General features: G+C 45.4%; 1 protein-coding gene across 2 annotated transcripts in view; it reads right to left on the bottom strand.

Moving 5' to 3' along the window:
* Positions 1 to 7,723, bottom strand: part of MGLL (monoglyceride lipase) — a 135,676-nt gene extending 127,953 nt beyond the window's left edge. The window contains exons 1-2 of one of the 2 annotated variants that reach the window (XM_017511960.2): positions 7,384 to 7,723; positions 5,989 to 6,133 (exon numbers count right to left, since the gene is read on the bottom strand). In XM_017511960.2, coding sequence (XP_017367449.1) covers positions 5,989 to 6,113 — 125 coding nt within the window. In that variant the 5' untranslated portion in view covers positions 6,114 to 6,133; positions 7,384 to 7,723. Of the gene's footprint in view, positions 1 to 5,988; positions 6,134 to 6,600 lie in introns of both variants that reach the window. The other variant, XM_017511959.2, reaches the window with a different exon arrangement.
* Positions 7,724 to 23,199: the final 15,476 nt, after the last annotated feature.

Raw genomic sequence — 23,199 nt, 5'->3', positions numbered from 1 at the left:
CCCAGCCCGCACTCTGCTCATCAACTCATGGGGTGGCCTCTGCCCAGTGGGCACCTCTGTCTGATTTGCACAAAGGCTCTGCATGGCATAGCAGCAGCCCTGCCTCTAGGTCCTGGCTGCATCATATTATAATTATCCACCTGTTAGTCCATCCCCACCCCTTCATCAGATGTATGAGCTTTGCCACCCTCTCCCCACCCTGGCGCCGGAGGCAATGCCTGGACCATGTAGACATCAATAAGGAAGTATTTGCTGAATGGATCACTGCGTCAGATCCTGGGCGAGGAGAGCAAGAAGCTGTGGGGGGGAGCCACAGAGCTGCAAGCACAGGGCACTGAGAAGGACCCAGGGTGTCTTCACCCCCGCAGAGACTGACAGAGTGGGGTTAAAAGTGTCCACTTGAAGGGACAATAAGTTGTGTGATTTAGCTGACCCTAGGGAGCATCTGCACTAAACCAGCTGGTTGGTGATTCGGGAACACCTGGTCACAGGTGGCTGAGCTCAGAAGGGCTACAGGGTTCAGCAGCTGCAGCCTGGGGAGATGGAAATTCACACTCCCTTCTACACTCAAAGAAGAAAACAGGACCTGCAGGTTTCCCAGGACACCAAACAAACACCGAAAGCAGGGGGCGGGGGAAGAAAGCTCTAAAAGGCCAGCTGACAACCTAATTAGAAAGCCTAAGGGCGGGGAGGGAAAAGCCAGTCCCACCTTTGAGGACAAAGTCTTTGCAAGGTCAGAAGGCCATGGGGATGGAATTATGTCCAACCAGATGGTGAAAATTCTTCACTTCCAGATGGATCCAGATGGCTGGGAGGGGCCCTTATTTCCTAGAGCAACAGGTGCCACACCTGTGTCTGGCTGGGGGCTGATGTGAAGAGGACATTACAAGGGCGCAAGAAGGGGGATGTTCTGTACCACTTAAATCTACCCAGGCCTCAGGGCATGGCCTCTCCTCCAGGTAAAGTGGCATAGATGGGAAGAAGTGCCCGAGGATGGCACTGCCCATTGCTGCAACGCACACAGGGAGTGAAGACTTCATGGAGAAAGGGATCAACGTGGGCCTGGAAGGAGAGGGCTGCAATGGGGGCCATCACTGAGCCCCAGGCCTGGGAGCAAGGGGAGGAACAACAGGAGCAGGGAGCCCTGTCTTATTGGTTCTAGACCCAACGACAGCGGCAGCAGTTCTGAGCACGTGGGCAGGTTCCAGAAACAGTGTGGAATCTCCTTTGTAGTCCTCCCCCGACCCGAGCCCTGCCTTTGTTCCCCTTGAAGGCCCCAGTTCTATGTCTTCGACAGGAAAATCCTGAAAACCATGCAGGCTGCACCCTGGCTCCGAGGCAGCACAAACCAGTGGAGCTGGTCAGGTGGGAGAGGAGGGAGCCGTGGTGAGAGGGTGGCTACAGGGTTCCTAGCCACTTGACCGAGGTGTGAGGCAAGAAAGGACTAGAAGGCAAGGCCAGTAAGGTTCGGAGAAAGGGCTTATGTTTCAGAAGGTCTCTGTAAATGCAGGGGAGTTTGGAACGAAATGCTAAACAGAGATTTAAAGGAGGAGGCACTTGCTGGAGGTGTGAGGGCAAGGAGAGCTCTGGAGGAAGTGGGGAGGGCTCTGGCATCCCAGGGGTGTGCCTTGGGGCATCTGTGAAGGAGGGACAATCGCACTTTGAGCCAGTTCCTTCAATACACCAGTTATTATCACCATAACAGAAGCTACAGAAAAGAAAGTGGGCCAGCTCTCCAGAGTTGAGCGGCTGCCGGGGAGGCCAAGTGCACAAGCCTTGGTTATGCTGAAGAAGGGTAAAGGGACTAGGGGGACAGACTGGGGTCGACTATAGTTGGAGAAAGACGGGAATGAGATGTGTCCACTCAGCACCCTCGCCTCCACACCTCCTTCATGTGGGCCTTGCAGATGAGCAGCGAATACGATCTGCTCCACGCCTTGAACTCACTGTCTGGCAGGGGTCAGAGTTGTAAAATCATATAATTACAGCCTGCTCTCCAGCCTTCCTGGTCATCCAGTGTCAAATGAGGACATTTTTGGAGTCTAAGTCATCAAATTGCAAACTGTTTTCAGACCACACCCCTTCCCCCACCCGAGCACTGCTATTTAGTCATTCTCCTGGATAAGGAATTCCCACAGTTAATTTCAAGGTGCTAAATATTTCTCAAAGTGGCGCAACAGCAATTGTGACTTCCTAGCTCAAGAGCCCACAAAGTAGCTCAACCCCATCCATGGGCCTGAATCCATCACCTGCCAATAGCATCAGTGGACATTTGCTCATGTTCTACTATCCCTTTTTTTCGAGACAGAGTCTGGCTGTGTCACCCAGGCTGGAGTGCAGTGGTGTGATCTCAGCTCACTGCAAACTCCACCTCCTGGGTTCAAGTGTTTCTCCTGCCTCAGCCTCCCGAGTAGCTAGGACTATAGGAGCCTGCCACCACACCTGGCTAATTTTTTGTATTTTTAGTAGAGAGGGAGTTTTACCACTTTTGGTCAGGCTGGTCTCAAACTCCTGGCCTCAGGTGATCCACTTGCCTCATCCTCCCAATGTGTTGGGATTACAGGCATGAGCCACTGTGCCCAGTCAGTATTTTTAAATTCCAACATGCTGAATTGGATAAGGCAGCCAAGGGCATAAATTCCTTTTCCTTTTTTTTTTTTCAGAATGGATACATATCTCTAAATCTATTTCCTACCTTTTTTTTTTTTTTTTTTTTTTTTGAGACAGAATTTCAACATGTTGCCTGGACTAGTCTCAAACTCCCGGTCTCGAAGAATTTCCCACCTCAGCCTCCTGAGTTGCTGGGACTGCAGATGTGTGCCACCGAACCCAGCTAATTTCTCACTTTTAATATATTATGAGCAAATGATTAGGGAGAATTAATTATTCTCTTCCTCTTTACCCTAGGAAGTAATTTTTACCCTAACCCAAAATGTAAGAATTTACCAGGAAAACACTACTTGTAAAGACAAAATCTGTCCTGCTTAGTGGCGTAAGGAGAACAATTGGATTTGGTCCACGTCAAAAGAATGTGGACCAAATCCCACTGCTGTCAGCAGGGTCATTTGAGGAAAGACACTTTGTAACACTGGACCTCTGCTTCCTCATCTGTAAAATGGGAATAGTAAGAATAATAATGCTAGTCTCACAGATTGATGTGAAGGCAAAATGAGATCATGTGTGCACAGAATCTAGTCCAGACCCTAGAATGTACTTGGCACTCAATATGAAATAATTCTGCTATGCCTTAAGTGTAGGATTTGTTATTACTGTAAATACTACAGCATGAATTTGCCTTGGCACTGCCAAATGGAGGTTTAAGCTCTGGTTCCCAATGATGAAACACAGAGACTCTGGCCTACTACGTTAAAAACAGCACCGACCCTAAAGGCTAACCCAAGACGGGCTTTCTCTTTCTCAGGATCCAGTCTGAGGAGGCTGGTGTTTATATGACAGAATTTGCTTCCATAAAGTGGGTTAAGCCAGTTTCCCAGTGCAGTGGCTGACACCTGTGGCTTGGTGTTGCTCTGAGCTACCTGCGGAGCCGGTTTTGGAACCCAGCAGGTCCTCTGAGGGGATTATGTCTCAGTAGGTGCTCAGGGCAGGCCCCAGGAGCTAGAAGTAACTGGTTGGCCAGAAAATCCACCCAAACCACTACCAACTAACGGAGATAGGCACAGATCCCTCTGCATAATATGATATCCACAGGGCCCAGGGTAGCTTCTGAGGTCCCGAGGGCCTCTGTGAGAAACATAGCAGAGGCAGAGCTGGAGATGAGGTGCTCCTGGCCCATGTTTTGCTCACAGTTGGTAGAGTAATGGGGGGAGGTTTCAGTCTCCTCTTTCTTTGCCCCTTGCTTTTCCTCCCTTCTTTCTTCCTAACTGGGAGGCAGGATTGCGCAAAGCCAGACCCTGGTTATGCTGAAGAGGGGTAAAGGGACTGGGGGAAAAGACTGAAGGCCTGGTGACCTGAGGTCCCCTCCCTCCACCTAACAGCAGAGTGAATGATTCTGTGCAGGCAATAATACTACTATTTATTATAATGATGCTGTGGGGGTCTCCCAGATCATGTAAGAGGGCAGGCCTGCTGAGCAGCTGGTCTTGGTTATGAACCTCTGCCCTGAGATCCCACCCTAGGACCCTCAAGACCGCTGCAAGATCCAGCAAGCACAGGGTTAACATCGGTCATGGCAGGGGGCTTCCAGGACCTCCTTGTCATTGTCTCCAGGGGCTGGAGGCCCAGCAGGTAGGACTTTGACCAGCCCCTTCCTCTTTGATAAGCTGAGAAGATAACACTATGGAAAGTGTTCCTTTAGTTACACATGCTCATGGCTCTGTTGCTCTATTTCATCGCTCCTGCCCTCAATTCCCTTAACCTTTTCTAGACCCGCAGGTTTCTTCCAAATTCTTGGGCTCAACTGCCTCAATCATCCACCTCTGTTCTTAATCCCATCAGCACCCACCACAAGGCAGACACTGACATCCAAGAGGCAGCTCAGCTTAAACTAAGGAGTTGAGTTTTCATGTCTAACTAGATCAAAAGCAACAGAGCAAAGAGAGCTCCCTGCAATGCAACTTCAGCACAGAGACTGTGAAAACCCCCAGCAGGCAGGCGAGGGGAGAGCAGGGCAGCCTACTCGGCCATTTCTAACCCACTCGCCCACCGCCCTCCCCCTTTGCCAGGACTGCAGAGCCACTTTACTTTTGTTGACCTCAAACTAGGACAACCTCACTAATTAACCAACAAAGCCACCCAAGTCTGAGACTCGGACATTAAAAACTTCTATTTTCAATAACTCTTTGCCCTCTTTCTGTATATTGATCAAATCACTCACCACATACCACTAATCTGTTAGAAATTAATCCAAGATTGAGTAATTCTACAGCCAGTTAAGCCAGAGTGGAGAATTAATGATTAATTAGCATCATAATGCTCGACAACCCCCCTTTCTCTAACACATATGCATATACAGACACATTCTTTAAGAAATGTATTACCAGAGCCAGTAGGAACTCTTCTCAGTATATTACCCACTTGAAAACACTAGACAGAAGCCATAGTCAGTCTGTCCAACTGCCCTGAAGCTATGACTCTACACTGGGTTTTAAGTCCATATCTCTGCGTTTTTAACATGCAGCTCCCTGGATCATAGATACCGTGATGAAGACAGAGAAGAAATTTTACAGCTGTGTTAGGGTTGGGTGATTACTGGGGCACAAAGAGAGACATAATCCAACCACACAATGATCCCTAGGAGACAAGAGGCCTAAGAAACAGGTAAAATGTTCCTGGAACAGGAAATGTTCACTTGTCACCAGGCCAATTGGTTACCACAAATAATTCCTTTTTCCAAATAACACAAACAAGCAGGGTTTTCCTGCTTCATCCAAGAGGAGGGAGCAGCAGCAGGAGACCAGCTGTCTTGTGTGTAGTCCCAAGGCCTGCTTCTAACAGCAAGACAAATCCTTGATGGAAAATGTACAAAGTAATGGAGCTGGCAAGGAATCAGAAGGAAATACCCAGGCCCCTTTCTTTCTGGTGACACATGTATGCCATCTTCTGAAGCTCAGAAGCAAGAAGGAAAAGAGAGCAAAGGTGAAGATACATGTACGACTTTGAGTTTCTCATCCATCTAGGGAATTTTCTTTAATTGTTGGGTTTGATTTTAAGTGAATGCCTGTACAACAGGAAATCAGCTCTGGTACAAAAAAATAAAGTCGTGGAATTTTTGAAAATCGGAGTTGTTATAATGGAAAAAGAATTCCTGTTTCTTAATTTAAAAAATTATGAAGTATACATTTTAGCTTTGTCAACAGTGCTCAGCCTAATATTAAAATGGCAGGGGAAGTAGGTCATAGAGAAAGCAGCCTCGCCAGAGATGGCTGTACATGATAATGACCGGAGGAGGAGGAGTGGGAAGAGGAGGAGGAGCAGGAGCAGGGGCCATGATCCCCTGCCACCTGGGGTGGCTTTCTGAGGAACACTTACTTGGGTGTGCCTGTGGGTTTCCAGTACCTGCAGAAGAGGTACTGTCCGTCTGCATTGACCAGGTGAGGGAGGTCCTGGTAGGGAATGCTCTGTGGGGTCCGCCTGGGGGAACTTTCCTCTGGCATTCTGGAAGGGTCTTCAGGTCCTAGAAGGAAAAGTGACATATTCCAAAGTCAGAAACATCTCAATCGTGTATGGACAGGAGAAAAAAGCCTAGTTCAGAGTTGGTAACATTTTTTTAAAACAGTTTAAAAAACCGCTCCATTTCAAAGGTTTAAAAAATACATACATTTCTTGCAAACCTCTCCAAGACTGAAAAATCCCTTTTGTTCTTAAGAAAATCCTCACTTTATTTTTTAAGTACCTCATTACAGCTTTCCCCCTTTCCCATCTGTGTTTATTTTAAATCATTTCAGGAAACTTCATCTTAAAGACTATTTTAGCTGTAATCAAGTGGAAATTATAGTCAGCTCTATGGGTACAAAGACCCAGCTGCAAGAAGACCCATCGATCTTAAAATCTCCAAGGAACAGTTTCAAGTGGGCACAATAATGAGGTGGATGATACTCAGATTATTCCTCCCATCTGAAATTCCAAGGATACATGACAAACCTGTTTCCATCATGTGCTGGCGTTTGCATTCCACAAACACTACAGCCTGGAGAATCAGAAACAGGCAAACCGGGCTGTTCCCTCATCTGGGCGGCCCCAAGGCAGCCTGCAGGCAGCTCCCGAACCCTCTTCCCGCACCCAGACCCTTGCTTTTCGGGCTGGGGCGCTGAGCCGGGAGCCTGCTTCCAGCTCCCACCCGCAGGCTCTCCGGGGCTCCCCTCCCTCCCCAGGACGGGGAGCGGCGCTGCGATTCTCCACTACTAGTTCATGTCATCACTTTTCCTAAACAAATCGCTGGAGGGGCTCGGAGAAGGGAGGGGCCCGGGAAACTGGGAAACTAGCTCTGCGCACACCGAGGCAGCTCGCAGACGCACAAATGCGAGTCCCCGAGGCAAAGTCGCCTCCAAGGCTTCTCACAAACTTTGCTTCCTGCGCGTCTCCGACAGCACAGGACGTGTAGCCCCGCAGCTGTCATCGGAAATGCTGCTGGGAAAACCGGCGGGGGGAGGGGAGTTCAGCGGGTGTCTGCACCAGGGACGGTGGGGTCTGGAAAGATGGAGTTGATGGGGACAAGTTGGTTTGGGGGCTGGTGCTAGGGAGCAGGGAGGGCGCGCGGGCACACACACACACGCGCACACACGGACACGCGCGCACACACACCGCGCAAACACACGCACACAGGGGGCGCCGGAGCCCACGCCGGGCGTGTCAGGGACCCCGATGCTGCTTCCCACCCCTGACGGCGGCACTGGCTGACTGGGGCGGGGGCAGGGAGGCAGTTACCCGGGCCACTAGCGCCGCAGTCGCGTTCCCCGAGCGCTGCGGATCCTCGTTTGCGGCGGGCCAGGGCCGGGACGAGCTGCGCGCGACCGGCTTCGCGGCGACAGGGTGCGGCGTCTGCGCCGCCACTTTATCTCCGGGCCGGCTCGCCGGTGGGGGCGGCCCGAGGTGGGTGGGGACGCACGGGACCCAGCGGGCGGCTGGTGGCGCTGGGAGGCGGCGCCCGGGGCCCACGTGTGCCCGGCCCACGGGGAGGAGCAGGGGCGCCGCCCGCCGACCCAGCCACGCGCTTCTCTCCGCCCAGCCTCACAGACAGCCGCGCCCCGGGGTGGCCGCCCGGGGACTGTCAGGGGGGTCTGTATTGAGATGTGTCCCTGGGAACCTCAGCGCAGGAGGACACACCACACCCGCGGGCACAAGCGCGCACACAGACCCACAGGCACCACACGTACATAGACCACACTCACAGGGCCGAACACACACCACACACATGCGCCCTCCCAAAGTCACTACACTGCACGCAGGGACACACAGACACACATCCCAGAGATACCACTTGCTTACAGACACACACAGACCACACATGCATGCACACACACATCATCTCACACACCCCGGCGACACAAAGACAGACACCTGACATCCACAGACACACAAACTCACTTAGATTCACATAGAATGTTAGGCAGTGACATAGGCACAGACAACCCACAGAGACACAGATGTCCACAGACATCTGCAGACAACACACCGCGGCCCACACATATACACAGACACACTCTCATCATACACATACAGTCGTACACAGACACACTCACACCACCTGCAGTCAGACACATAAAATGCTGGAGGGGGAATTAACCGGGCAAGGTGGCATGCATGTGTAGTCCCAGCTAGCTACTTGAGAGGCTGAGGCAGGAGAGTTGCTTGAACCTGGGAGGCGCAGGTTGCAGTGAGCCAAGACCACGCCATTGCACTCCAGCCTGGGCGACAGAGTGAGACTTCATCTCAAAAAAGAAAAAAAAAATGCTGGAGGGTGTTTTCGAGTCTCGGGTAGGGTAGAAGCAGATGATGAGAGCCTACAAATGCCTCGTCCCTTCCTGGCAGTTCCCAGCAACCCTCCCGTGCCCAGCAGCTGGATCCCCCAAATAAAACCTCTGGTGTATCTACACAGGCTGGGGTACAGTCTGAGCTCTGTCCAGTATAGTTTGCAACGTGGCCATGGAGGATACAGCCACTGGACTGAAACTCCAGAACACCCAGGTTCAACATCAGCTCCTCCACTTGCTCTTTCAGCCTCAGTCTCCCCACCTACAACCTGTGAGTAACCTATCTATGTCCCAGAGGAGTGCCCCTGACTCACACTGACCTCAATGAATCTTCCTGTCCTTCCTTCCTCTGCAAAAAGTTCTACACCATTGCAGCATTGAGAACTGCTGTCTTCCAGAAATTGGTGTCTCAGCGTCACATTGTGTGTGTCCAAGGAGGCCCAGGTTGTTCTAGAGCCTGCAGTCTAACTTGAGAAATAAAACAACAGCCTTTGAGTGGCTTGGGTTGTAGTTGCTGCTAAGCATGACTCATCCTCTCTCTGGCCTCCAGCAGGCCACGAGGCCTGGAGTAGAGGAGTGGCCAAGTGACTTCTGATAGGGGCAGCTCTACAGAATCCATGCAAGAGAGGTTTAGGGGCAGCAGTCTCAGGGGCAGGAAGCTTGGGAACTTCACTCAAAGCTGGGCATGCTAAGTGCACTGGATTTCCGTGGGTTATAATTCATTGAAAGGAAGGGTGGTTGGGGGTCTGATGGACCCTTTTATCAAGCCATTATTTCAAATGTTTCCAGCTTTTCACATTTTCATTAACATTTAATATTATGTTAAAATATTTATGTTTTAACATTTCATGATTTAAAATACACAGCTTGAAAGTTTGTTTTGTTTTGTTCTTAGACGGAGTCTTGCTCTGTGGCCAGGCTGGAGTTTAATGGCATAATCTCGGCTCACTGCTACCTCTGCTTCCCAGGTTCAAGAGATTCTCCTGCCTCAGCCTCCCAAGTAGCTGGGACTATAGGAGCGCACCACCCTGCCCAGCTAATTTTTATATTTTTAGTACAAAAAGAGTGGATCTCTTGGCCTCGTGATCAAAAGCAGATATCTTGACCCCATGTGCCTGGCCCACAGCTTGAAAGTTTTGAGAAGAGGCGGGCACCGGGGCTCACACCTGTAATCCCAGCACTTTGGGAGGCCAGGTGGGTAGGTCACCTGAGGTCAGGAGTTTGAGACCAGCCTGACCAACATGGTGAAACCCCGTCTCTACTAAAAATACAAAAATTAGCTGGGTGTGACAGCAGGCACCTATAATCCCAGCTACTCAGGAGGCTGAGGCAGGAGAAACACTGGAACCCAGGAGGTAGAGGTTGCAGTGATTGCACTCCAGCCTGGGTGACGGAGCGAGACTCCATCTCAAAAAAAAATTGAAGACAGACTTCACTGGAGTTGTCAGAGGGATCTCAGTATAAATGACAGTTACAAATTGGAAGAGATCCACCAAACTTGGTTATGGACACAACTGAGAACATGGTGTGTGGCCAGCCAACTAAGAATTTGGGAGTTAACAGATAGATTGCATTGTTCCGTATCTGACTTTTTCTTTTAATTAAACCTATTCTGAGATAACTGTAGATTCGCATGCAGTTGTAACAAATAATACAGAGAGATGCTATGTGCCTTTTACTCAATTTCCTGCAATGGCAACTTCTCATAAACCACAGTAAATATCACAACAAGATGCTGACATTGATACAGTCAAGGTACAGAACATCTCCATCCCGTAAAGGTCCCTCGTGGTACCCTTTTATAGCCACATCCAGTTCTCATCCTCAGTCCCCCACAACTCCTGGCAACCACTAATTTGTTCTCCATTTCTAAAATTTTGTCATTTCAAGACTATTTTGTGAATAGAATCATAAAGTACATAACTTCTTAAGATTCACTTTTTCATTTTGCATAATTCTATAGTTGGGTATAGTAGTCCACAATATGGAAATACCACAGTATGTCTAACAAGTCATCTGCTGAAGGATATCTGCATTGTTTCCAGTTTTTGATGGTTAAGAACAAAGCTGCTTTAAACCTCCATGTACAGGTTTTGTGTGAACCTAAGTCTTCGTTTCTCTGGGACGAGGGCCCAGGAATGCAATTGCTGAGCTGTATGGAAATTGCAAGTTTTTAAAGAGAATGCGGAAATGTTTTCCAGAGTGACTGTAGCATTTTACATTCCCACCAGCAGTGTAGGAGAGATCCAGTCTCTCAGCATTCATGTCAGCATGTAGTGTTGTCACCATTTAAAAAATTTTAGTCTTTCTGTTAGTGTGTAGTGATGATACTTCACCGTGGTTTTTAGTTTGCTTTTGTCTAATGGCTAATGTTGTTTCATGTGCTTATTTGCCATCTATATAACCCATTCAGTGAAATGTGAAATGTCTCTTCTTGTCTTTTGGCTATTTTCTTGGCCTTTTTTTTTAGACTGTGTCTCACTCTGTAACCCAAGCTGAAGTGCAGTGGCGCCATCTTGGCTCACTGCAACCTCCACCTCCCAGGCTCAAGCGATTCTCATGCCTCAGCCTCCTGAGTAGCTGGGACTACAGGCACCTGTCACCATGCTCAGCTAATTTTTTTTTTATTTTATTATTATTTTTCTTTTTTAATAGAGATGGGGTTTTACCATGTTGGCCAGGCTGGTCTTGAAATCCTGCCCTCAAGTGATCCACCCCCCTCAGCCTTCCAAAGTGCTGGGATTACAGGCATGAGCCATGACACCCATCCTTTAGGCTATTTCCTTCCATTTTTTCCTCCCTCCCTCCCTCCCTCCCTTCTTTCCTTCCTTCCTTCCTTCCTTTCTTCCTTCCTTCCTTTCTTTTTCCCTACAAGGTTTTGTTCTGTCACCCAGGCTGGAATGCAGTGGTGCACTCCGCTCACTGCAGCCTTTTGGTTATTTTATAATTGTTTGCTTCTTTTTTTTTACTGTTGAGTTTTGAGAGTTCTTGGCATATTCTAGACAGTAGTCTACTAGATACTAGATATGTGATTTGCAAATACTTTCTTCCAGTCTGTAGCTTGTCTTTTAATCCTTTAACAAGGTCTTCTGCAGAGCAAAAGTTTTCATTTTGATCAGATGCAATTTATCAATTATTCATTTTATGGATTACGCATTTAGTGTCAAGTCTAAGAACTCTTTGTGTAGTCCAACCTCCAACCTCAAGAGATTTTCTCCTGTGTTTTTCTCTAAATGTTGTATAGATTTACATTTTTTGCTTAAGTCTGTAACATATTTGGAGTTACTTTCTTTCTGGAGTGTGAGATGTAGATCAAGGTTCATTTGTCTCTACATGTCCCATTGCTCCAGCACAGCTTGTTGAAAAGGCTGCCTTTCCTCCATTGAATTGCTTTTGCACATTTGTAAAATTCAGCTGGCCTGCTTGTACAGGTCTATTTTTGTGTTCTTTATTTTGTTTCCTTGATCTGTGTCTATTCCTCCACCAATACCACATAGTCTTGATTATTGAGGTTATCTAATAAATCGTGAAATTGAAATTGAATAGGCTGGTTCCTCCCACTTTATTCTTCTTTTACAAGCCTTTTTTTTTTTTTTTTTGGTAGAGAAAGAATATCTGTGTTGTCCAGACTGGTCTTGAACTCCTGGCCTTAACCAACCCTCCCACTGTGACCTCCTAATGCACTGGGATTACAGGTGTGAGCTACCATACTCAGTCTACAAGATTCTTTTAACTATTCTAGCTCCTTCACCTTTCAATATAAATTTTAGAATAATCTTGTTTATATTCATTAAAAATCTTGCCTGGGTTATGATAGAAATTGCATTAAACATGTAGATTTTTCAAGAAGTGACATTTTTACAATTAAGTCTTCCAATCCATGAGCATGGGTATATATGTCCACTTATTTAGTTGTTCTTTGATTCCATTCATAAATGTTGTATAGTTTTCAGCATACAAATTATATACACATTTTGTCAAATTTATACCTTTTTATAAAAAAAAGTAATTACAAATGTTAGGTATATTTAATTTCAGTTTCCACATTTGTAGCATATACAGATACAATTGATTTTTGTATGTTGATCTTGTATCCTGTAATCTTGTGGCACTCCCTTATAGATATAGGGGTTTTTGTTGTTGTTGCTGTTTTGTTTTGTTTTTTTCTGTTAGCATCTATTATCTAATCTAGGAGGTTTGGGATTTTGGTATTTGGTTTTGTTTGTAGCTTACCTGGGAATTTTCTACATAGACCATCATTATATTTGAAGTGAGTTTCTTGTAGACAACATATATTTGTATCATTTTTAAAAATCCATTCTGCCAGTGTCTTTTAGTTTGTATATTTAGACCATTTATATTTAATGTAATTATCATATTGTTATGGTTTAAGTCTGCCATTTTATTTTTATTTCTGTTCTCTCCATTTTTTTTTTCTGTCTTCTTTTTTGTTTATTCTTGTGGGTTACTTGCACAGGAACAGTTTCTTGTTTTGTTTTGATTTGTTTTGAGATGGAGTCTCACTCTGTTGCCCAGGCTGGAGTGCAATGGTACCATCTTGGCTCACTGCAACCTTTGCCTCCTGGGTTCAAACAATTCTCCTGTCTCAGCCTCCCAAGTAGCTAAGACTACAAGCTCATGCCACCACATCTGGCTAATTTTTGTATTTTTAGTAGAGAGGGGTTTTACCATATTGGTCAGGCTGGTCTCAAACTCCTGACCTCAGGTGATCCACCCACCTTGGCCTCCCAAAGTGCTGAGATTATGGGTGTGAGCCACAGTGCCTGGTCTGCTTTGTTTTGTTTTTGAGACAGGGTCTCACTCTGTTGCCCACACTGGAGTGCAGTGGTGTGACCACAGTTCACTGCAGCCTCAGCTTCCTAGGTTAAGTTATCCTCCCACCTCAACCTCCTGAGTAGCTGGTACTACAGATGTGTACCACTATGCCCAGCTGTTTTTTTTTTTTTTCATGGTAACAATAAGGTTTTCCTATGCTGCCCTGGCTGGTCTCAAACTCCTAGGCTCATCTGATCCTCCTGTCTTGGCATACCAAAGTGCTGAAATTATAGGCATGAGCCACGAGGCCTGGCCAGGGACATTTTAAAATTCCAGTTTTATTTATTTATACTGTGTTTGAGTGTATCTCTTTGTATAGGCTTTTTAGTGGTTGCTCTATATACTGCATTTTATATATCACAGCTTATTATTGTCATTTTACTATTTCTAATGCAATATAAAAACCTAACATCTTCTTATGTCCCTTTACTCTGCACCATTTATATTCCAATTGCCTTAACTATTTTCTTTACATACTCTGAGAATCACATCAGATAGTGTTAAAAGTTTTGCTTCAACCATCAAATATAATTTAGAAAAGAGGAGAATAAAGTCTATTTTATTTGCTCATAGTTTTGTTCATTGTGTTCTTTCTTCCTGATAGTACAAGATTTCTTCTTTTATCATTTCTTTTTCGTTTAGATAAATTCCTTTAGCCATTCTTTGAGGATGGGTCTGCTGGCAAAAATTTTCTTAGTTTTGCTTTATCTGAGAACATTTTAATTCTCCTTCATTCCTGAAGGATATTTTCACTAGATAAAGAATTCTGGATTCAAAATTCTTATCTTTCAGTACTTGAAAAATATCGTCCCACTACTTTCTGGCCTTAATGCTATCTGATAAGACATGTCATTCAAATTTTTTCCCCTATAGGTAACATGTAATTTCTCTTTCCCTGCTGTCAAGATTTTTTTCTTTGACTTTAGTTTTCAGAAGTTTGACTATGTTTCTTGGTATGGGTTTCTTTGGATATATCTTATTTGGAATTCATTGAGCTTTTTTATTTATAGTTTTTTTTAATATCCTGCCAAATTTGAGACATTTTCAGCCATTACTTATTTGAGTCGTTTTTCAGCCTCACCCTCTTCTCTTCTCCTTTTGGGACTCTGATGACATGAATATTAGAGTTTTTCTTATAGTTCCATATGCCCCTGAGGGCTCTGCTCATTTGGGGGTTATTTTTGGAGTTTTTTAAAGCCTTCCTGTTATTCAGATGAGTCATTTCTATTGTCCTATGTTCCAGCTTATTGAACTGTCCCCTCCATTTCACCTTTGAGCCCACTGATTGACCTTTTTATTTTAGTTATCATATTTTTCTTTTTCTGAGATGGAGTTTTGCTCTTGTTGCCCAGGCTGCAGTGCAATGGCATGATCTTGGCTCACAAGAATCTCTTCCTCCTGGGTTCAAGCAATTGTCCTGCCTCAACCTCCCGAGTACCTGGATTTACAGGCATGTGCCACCACACCCAGCTAGTTTTGTATTTTAGTAGAGATGGGGTTTCTCCATGTTGGTCAGGCTGCTCTCAAACTCCTGACCTCAGGTAATCCACCTGCCTCGGCCTCCCAGAGTGCTGGGATTACAGACATGAGCCACTGCGCCCAGCTCAGTTATTGTATTTTTAAACTCTAAGATTTCTATTAGGTTCTTCTTTATATTTTGTATTTCTTTGCTAAGAATTTCAATTCCTTTGCCGAGACTTTTTATTTTTCATTTGTTTCAGGCATGTTTATAATTGCCTGTTGGAGCACTTTTATTGTGGCTGCTTTAAAAATCTGTTTGCTTATTTTTCTATTATCTTCTCTAATCCAGTGTTAGGTCTTTCTGGTTCTTGGTAAGATAAGTGATTTTCTGTTGAAACTTAGTCATTTTTATATTATGTCATCAGACTCTGGATCTTATTTAAACCTTTTGTTTTACCTGTTTTTCTCTAGAGTCACAGATGTATGAGGCAAAACAAAAAACCCAGGGAATTCACCACCATGTTTTTCCCCAGGTCCTGAGGTCCCCAGTGGGTTTGCTTTTTATCTCCACCTTTTAGCATTCTCTTACATTGGTTTTATACATAGTGTCCAGGATTTTTGGTTGTATTTAGGGGAAAAGTTGGGAAAAGCACATCTACTCCACCTTTGCAGATGCAGAAGTCTTGTATCTGGCTTTTTATTTCAGTAGGGAAATTAGTGGGCCACCAGGCCCCTACTTGCCCGTATGTCCACCTAGAACTCTAGGGCAGGATTATTCTAGATGCAGTGATCTCCAAGACAAGTGCTGGTTGGCAGGCTCTGCTCCTACAGCCTGGGATGAAAAGGTAGGGTAGTAATTCAAGTAAAGATGCAATCTTTCTGCCCCTACAAGTTGATATGGTTTGGATCTGTGTCCCCAACAAATCTCCTTTCAAACTGTAATTCCGAATGCTGGAGGTAGGGTCTGGTGGGAGGTGAATGGATCATGAGGATGGACTTCTCATGAATGGTTTAGTGCCATCCCCCTTAGTATTGCCTTGGTGATAGTGGGTGAGTTTTCATGAGATCTTGTTGCTTAAGTGTGTAGCACCTTACCCTCTCTCTCTTGTTAGTATTCTGGCTGTGTAGGTTGTGTCTGCTTTCCTTCGCATTCTACCATGATTGAAAGTTTCCTGAGGCCTCCCCAGAAGCAGAAGCCACTATGCTTCCTGTACAGCCTACACAATCGTGAGCCAATTAAACCTCCTTTATAAATTACTCAATCTCAGATATTTCTTTATAGCAGTACGAGAATGAGCTAAAACACAAATTCTTGTGGGTGGCCTTCAGAGGTGCTCTGAGGTTTGAGGAGAGCGGGACATGCTAGAAATGCCTGTGAAGAGAAAAGGAGAAAGAGCGAGCCAGGAGACAGTAAGAAGACCAAGAGTTTCTCCTATTAGCAGTTTTAGTATATGTGAATATTGCACAAGAATTTGGGTGGTTGTATACTTCAATTATAAGTCACTTCTGATGGAAGGGAGTAGAGGTTGAGAATGGAAATGGTACTTCAAATGAATGATAGAGAAAAAGCAAGACTGCACTATCAGATTTAAGGGAAAATACATGTTGGGCAAAAATACCTAAGCCTCAGAAGCAAGCTCCACTGACTAGTGGTGCTACTTCCTCGTGAGTTGCTGTACTTTGCTGAGCCTGCCTCCTCACCTGAAACAGGGGAATGTGGATAGGAACATCCCCCAACACACACACAACTCAGGGGCTTGGCTAAGATAGACTGCACATGTCTAGGGAGCAATCAGCACGGTGCCTGGTGGCTAGTCAGCTTGCATTAAATCAGGAGTGGCAGCTTGGGGGCCTTCATGTTAAGTCTGAGCCAGGAAAAAGTATTTCTTTATCTGAAATTGTTTTTTAAATGTTGAGTTTTAAAAATTGGTGATTTCACACGCAAATCTGGATTCCTAGCTTTTCTAAAAGAGCAGAAGGATATGGTTACACTGGGCTGTTAGTGTTGGATGACACGTTGAACATGAGGTGCCTGCAGGAGCAGCTGGATTTGAGGATCTGGAGCTGAAGAAGGAGGCCAGACTGGAGACAGAGATGTGGGAACTGGCCAGAAATGGCCCTTACAGCTGTGGGGGAGAGTGTGCTGACCCAGGAGAGTGGACAGGTAGAGGTGTGACCTGGCGGCCTGCATACTCCACCTGGTCAGCAGAAGATTTGGCCTGCGCGATGATTTTTTAATATTTGGTTGAATTGGTAGCCAATTTTTGAAAATCAGGGCATTTCACATAGCAGTGCCGACTGTGTAAAAGGCCAAAGGTCTGGCAACATGGGGTTCCATCTGGGCCAGCAGCAGCCTGCACTGCGGCTGGGGGGAGGCTGCCCCCTGCAGGTGGTGTATGCACCTGACTATTAGCCCCACTCTGCCTGGCCCACCTCCAAAAAAGGTAACTGTCAGATTTCTGGTTTATTTTACTGGACGGAGTTTTTCTGAATTGTGAAACATGAAGGAAGAAGGGGGAGGTTTTGATGGAGGTGGGCAGAGTTAAGATGTCCAACTCATTCTGGACTTTTTGAGTTCTCCATGGGATGGCTAAGTGGAGGGGCCTGATTGCCAATGGAAGGTGCAGTAGGACGCTCAAGATGGAGATAAAGATTTGGAAACCATCGGCCATTTATTATCACTGAAACCATGGGAATGAATTCAATTGCCCAGGGGATGTAGACTGAAAGGATAAGCAGGGCTGGGAGAGATCATAGGAGGAGGAGAGTTTGCAAAGGTGATGAAGACAGAGGTGGATGATCCAGAAGGTGTGATTGCAGAGAATCCAAAGTTGCAGCATGTTCCAAGAGGAAGATGTGGCCAAAAGAGTCTAATAGCTCCCAGCAGTCAAGCAAAAGACAGACTAAGAAATGTGTAATCGACTTAATGACAAGGTCATTTTTGACCCTGGAGAGAACCCAGTTCATGGATTAATCAGGGTAGAGGCCAGCTTGTGCTGATGTAATAAGTGAATAGACAATAAGTGGAGACAGCAAGTGTAGATAACCCTTTCAAGCTATCTTCTGTGCAGAAGAGGCAAGAGTGCACCAGTGAGGACTATGGACGTTCGAGGCAAACAGCCTGGGTTCAAATCCCAGCTCTGCTAATGTTTAACTACATGATCTTGGGCATGTGACTTACCCTCTTTATATCTCCATGAAACAAGGGGAATTCAGCTTATTGTCTATGTCATGGGACTGAATGGAATAATGCTGGTCAAGTACTTAGCACAATGCCTGCACCCAGAAGAGTGCAATATAATTTCATTACTATTAACTTAAGGTGACAGATGCATTGTTAAAAAATCCGAATGAGAACTGAAATTTTAATAATAAATTATGAGTCTCCATCCCATCCCTGTGCCTTGGTTCCTGTCTCAGGTTCTGTGTGGCCTTCCAGAGATCCTCTGAGGTTTGAGGAGTGTGGAACTTCACTGGAAATACTTGTGAAGAGGAAGGGAAAAAGAGCAAGCCAGGAGACAGTAAGATGCAAGGGCATCAGGGGAATGTAAGTAACTGGCTTCCTGGGGACTCCAGCAGCCAGGCTGCTTAAAGAGACAAGACACAAACTGGCAGTTCTGGGAGTTAAGGACAGAACTCAAGGAACATCTCCTCAGCAGGGGTGGAGATTTGTTTCATCAGTGGCCCCAATAAATGGCCTGCTTGTTCCCATGCTCTTTGCACTGACTTGGAAGCTCTTCCCATCAAAAGGTGAAGTCTAGTTCCCATACCTTGAATCTGCACTGGCCTTGACTTGCTCTGGCCAACAGGGTATGGTGGAAATGACACTGTGCCAGTTCTTCGTGATGTAAGGTCTTACATGCAGTGTTCTTACATACTCACTTACATACAGTGTTCTTACATACTCATTCTTTCTTCCCCCACCCCAACCCTTTCCTCTGCCATGTAAACAAGCCTAGGCTAGCTTGATGGAGTGATGAGGCCCATGGAGGAAGCCAAGGCTCTCTACTAGACAAGCAACCAATCCCCAGAAGCAGATCTTCCCTAGTGACCTGCAACTGCCCACAGATGCAAAGGGTGCCCAGAAGAGACCAAAAGAACCACCCAGCTGAGCCAAGCCCAAGTTGCTGTCCCACAGAATCATGGCATAAATAAATGGTTGTTGTTTTAAGTTGCTAAGTGTTGGGGTAACTTGTTATGCAACAGTGTTATTATGCAAATGTGCATTGCATTTGCCATCTCACACATTGCAGTTATCCCATCTCTACAATCACTGTGGGAGGTGGAATTCGACAGTTCTAAATCAAAAAATGTTTAAAATTACTGAAAATTTGGGTGGAGAAAGAGAAAGGAAAGAAGAAGCACTTTGTACTATATATAATATCCACAAGATAAGCTTACAAATGACAGACAGATCAAATTAATCAAATAGGATATACTCAGTACTATAACTAGAGGTCATCAATGTTCTTAATGTGGATATGACATCGTTTATTGACTCCATTATTCTAACTTGTTGAAGTCTATAGAAAAATTTTCCCCAAATCATTTCTACCTTGGTACCGTTTAGCAAATTTTCCATGAAGTCTTAAGTTCTTTCTTCATAAATTCTTCCTGCATAGGAGATTTGGGGCCACTAACAAGCCTCGTTAAGAAAGGAAACTATGGTCATTAGCGGCCCTCAAACTGCTAGGTATTAAATGTGAACATAAGCTCTTAAACAATGTGTGTGGGTACAGAAAAGCTCATTTTCTCCCACTGAATGCTCCTGAGAGTTGATGTGGCCATCAATTTCTTCTTCCATGAGGACACTGTTGTAGGTATCATTGGAAGGGCAGGTGTGGTAGTCAAAGGCACTCTCCTGCCTTTCTTGGAAAAACCAAACAGAACATTTTTAATATTTTTCGGGTAGTTCCTGCAGAAATTGCATCAATGGGAATCAAAATAGGGAAGTAAATTAACAAGTGCCCATGCCAATGATGCTCTTATCATTCTGTGGGGTCAGCACTAGTGTGAATTTTACAGCTGAGGAAGCTGCACAGCAGAGACGTTCCTTCACTTGCCCAATACCCTACCGAGGAAGTGGCAGAATCAGTCTGTGAACTCAATCCATCCACCTCCTATACTTTCTCCTTTGTAGGGCGACCTTATTTTGTGGCAAATGTTCATTTTCTATTTAAAGAAACCTTTCAAAATAAATGAAGTTTAAAACATGGGTTGATTTAAAGAAAGGTTTTACGTAAAGAACAGAGCCTGTGGGTCATAGGTATGGCAAAGTTATCATGTAAATAGCCTGGCCTTGCCGAGACTGGAGACACACAGGGAGGAGCCCAGGAGGGGGAGCTGGGTGTAGCCCCCACTCTGCCTGTGACCTGCCCACAGCCCCTTCTGGCTGAAGCACCCTCCACACCAGTGTGATTTTCTACTTCTGGGCTTCAGCTTCCTGTGGGTCAAGATAAAGCTTGGCCCAGATGGTCTCTAAGGGTCCTCCCAGCTCTCAGAAACAGTCATGCTGTGAACAGCTATTTTTGCTCTGTATTTAAGTGCAAGGGCCAGGCCTATCGGGAAAGGTCATTAAGTAGAATCAAATCTTCCAAGACGAAAATATAGGTTCCCACCCACATGCCACCTTCTTTAAATACATTTGGCAAGTCCAGAATGTCAGCAATTAGTAACTGGGTCCAAGCACTGTAATGAGATTTGGACTCAGCAGTGAAGGAGAAATTCTTCCCCTGACTAATCTGGTTAGTGAAGCAGTTCAAGGTTGCACACACTGAAAAATATTCCACTAAGGTCATTAAAGTACAAATAAAATAGACTCTAATCACAAATAAAAGTGGTGGGTCACACATGTGTATCTTTCTATTTTATTTTTTGAAAGAAAGTTTTTTTAGACTTCTTTTGAAATAGATCCCCTTGACCTCACAGTAAAGTTTCATCTTCAAAGGCAAATGAGGTGGTGGTTATGTTTAGGTGGGGAAAGTCCAGTGAAGGGTTGGGTAACTGCAGAAACTGCTACATATGTATAGATATTTCCAGATAATTTAGGCAAGCTTGTTGGGGAGGGAAGCAAACTACACAGCCTTTCTAAACAATAGCATTTGTGTGTATGTGGTCTGTTTTTTAATTGGCTACTTTGAGTCAGAGAAGCTACACTGTGTGTGCTGGTTAAGGGTACTGACCCTAGGCTGAACCAGTTCTTGTACTTACAAGCTCTGTGGCCTTGAGCAAGTTACTTAGCCTTTTTGCACCTCAGTTTCCTCTTCAGTAAAATGGAGGTAATAAGAGCATATAATTCACAGAATTATCATGAAGGTTAAAAGAATGAACATGTTAAAGTGCTTAGAGCAATATTCACCATACAGTAAATGCTTTATGTATGAACTATATTCTTATCTGGGAAACAGCATCAACTTTCCCTCTAAACTGCTTTGGAAGCGCTATATACCTGATAACGTGTGTCCTATAAAGCCATGCTACCTTATACAATGCTAAGTGCACATTTCCTTGTATATTAAGCAAAACTGGAAAGCCTTGGGGGGGTACTTTATAGCTAAAAGGTGTCTAGGACATCATCTAGTCTAAAAGCGTCATTTTGTAGACAAAGCAATTGAGACAAGAGAGATGAGGTGACTTGTCCAGGGCTATGGAACAAGTTGTAACCTGGCAACCAAATCCAGATGAGAACAAGGGTACTATTTACATTACCTCCTTTCATTCCCAATGGATTCTTAGTGTTTCAGGTATGAAAAGAAATTGGAAACCAGGAATTAGGACACTTGGGGTCTCTGACTCACACTCTGCCACAGGCCTCTCTCCTAGCCTTCAAATCTGTAGCAGGTCTATGTGGACATTTGTTTTCTTTGTTTTTGAAACACTAGGCAACACTCTCTCTTTTCTAACCGCAGTCGTACTTCCTTTTAGGGAACTCTACATCACTGCGTGTTCCTGGAGCAACTGTCAATCAAAGTGACTCCCCCAGCCTAGGGCTGGCCCAGGGCCTGAGAAGGCCGACAGGACTCCCTCTCTGATGGAATCCTGAGCAGAGCACTGTGAACCAACCACACAGCCAGGGCTCCCCCATTCTCACATGTGCCAGGTGAGGTGGCCAGATGAGCTATACAAAAGGCCTCCAATAAAGTCCCTTTTGGCTTAAGTTAGCCAGCTTAAGTTAAGCCAGTTCTGTTACTTAACCTATTGACTCAGCCGTTGTGAAAGTTCCTGGCAGGTAGAAAGATGGCAGTGCAGAATGTTAGTGGAGAGGCCTGCTAAAGAGGTTTCTGGAGGAACAGAAGTCCCCTTCAGAAGCAGGAAGAAGGGGAAATAGGGATTCTGTCAAGCCAAGCAATTGGCACACTGAAGTCCCTAAGGGAGAAAGGGATGTCAAGGAAACAAGATGAGATGTTGCCCTGTACTTGAGGATTTGGAAACTGAAAAATGAGAAACTGAAAGAGGAAAATGTCCAAGGATTCTGTAGGGGCTCCACCAATGGTCACAGCCAAACAATGCTTTACAGGCACCCCTTAAAAGTGAAACCAAAAATTGTTTCCAGGACAGTCTGGACAACAGAAGTTGTCATTTACTGTTTCCTTCATTCATTCAGCTTCCATGCATCTGCTAAACACCCGCCACGTGCTGGCTGTTGAGCTAGATGCTGGGTACGGAGATCACACCACCGCCCCTCCCCTCACATTATTTGCCATCCAACAAGGAGGAGGGATGAGAAGACAAGATCATCACAGCCAGAGAGGCAGGTGAGTGGGTGTGGAGGAGACACAGACGTAAAGCAATGGTTCCCACAAGAAGCCAAGTGGTGGGAGCATCCAGCTTCAACAGCAGGAGGAGGGCTTGCGAGGACTCTGGGAGAGCTACCTGCATGTGTGCAGCAGGCTTGTTTTCCTTTAATTTGGGCTCTTGTCTCAATTTGGGGCTTTAGTGTTAGGAAAAGTAGCACGGGGCAGGGCAGCGGGGAGGGTAAGATGGGCTTTGCTCTGGTTCCCAACAGCTTGCACGTTTGATAGCCAGAACCCCGAGGGATATGTGCAAAACCCTCCTACCAAAGTGTAGGTCCCAGGCCAGCAGCATAGACTTCTCCTATGTTAGTTAGGAGTGTGTTAGAAATACAGAAATCAGGTCACTTCCAAGACACACTATATCACAGTCTGCATTTTAACAAGGTTCCAGGTGACCTGTTAGCAGGTTAACATTTGAGAGCATCAGTGTGATGATTGATGCTAGTGAAAAAGCGCTTCACTAGTTAAAGCCTTAGTGAAGTACTGAGATATTCATTTAAGGGTATGGTATTTGGAAGGATTCAGGTCAGGAACTGGGGGGAATGGTGCAGAGGTAGGGGAGGGCTCAGTGGGACAGGTTCCTTTGGGTTGGATGTACCATAGAGTTACCTTATAAAATACAGAATGCTCAAATGTGAATTTCAAATATTCAATGAAAAGCCTTTTAGTATAAGTATGTC

The sequence above is a fragment of the Cebus imitator genome, unplaced genomic scaffold (assembly GCF_001604975.1).
Source record: "Cebus imitator isolate Cc_AM_T3 unplaced genomic scaffold, Cebus_imitator-1.0 Scaffold457, whole genome shotgun sequence".
NCBI lineage: Eukaryota > Metazoa > Chordata > Mammalia > Primates > Cebidae > Cebus > Cebus imitator.
Note: the sequence above shows the minus strand (reverse complement) of the source record. Positions and strands in the feature narration are given on the sequence as shown.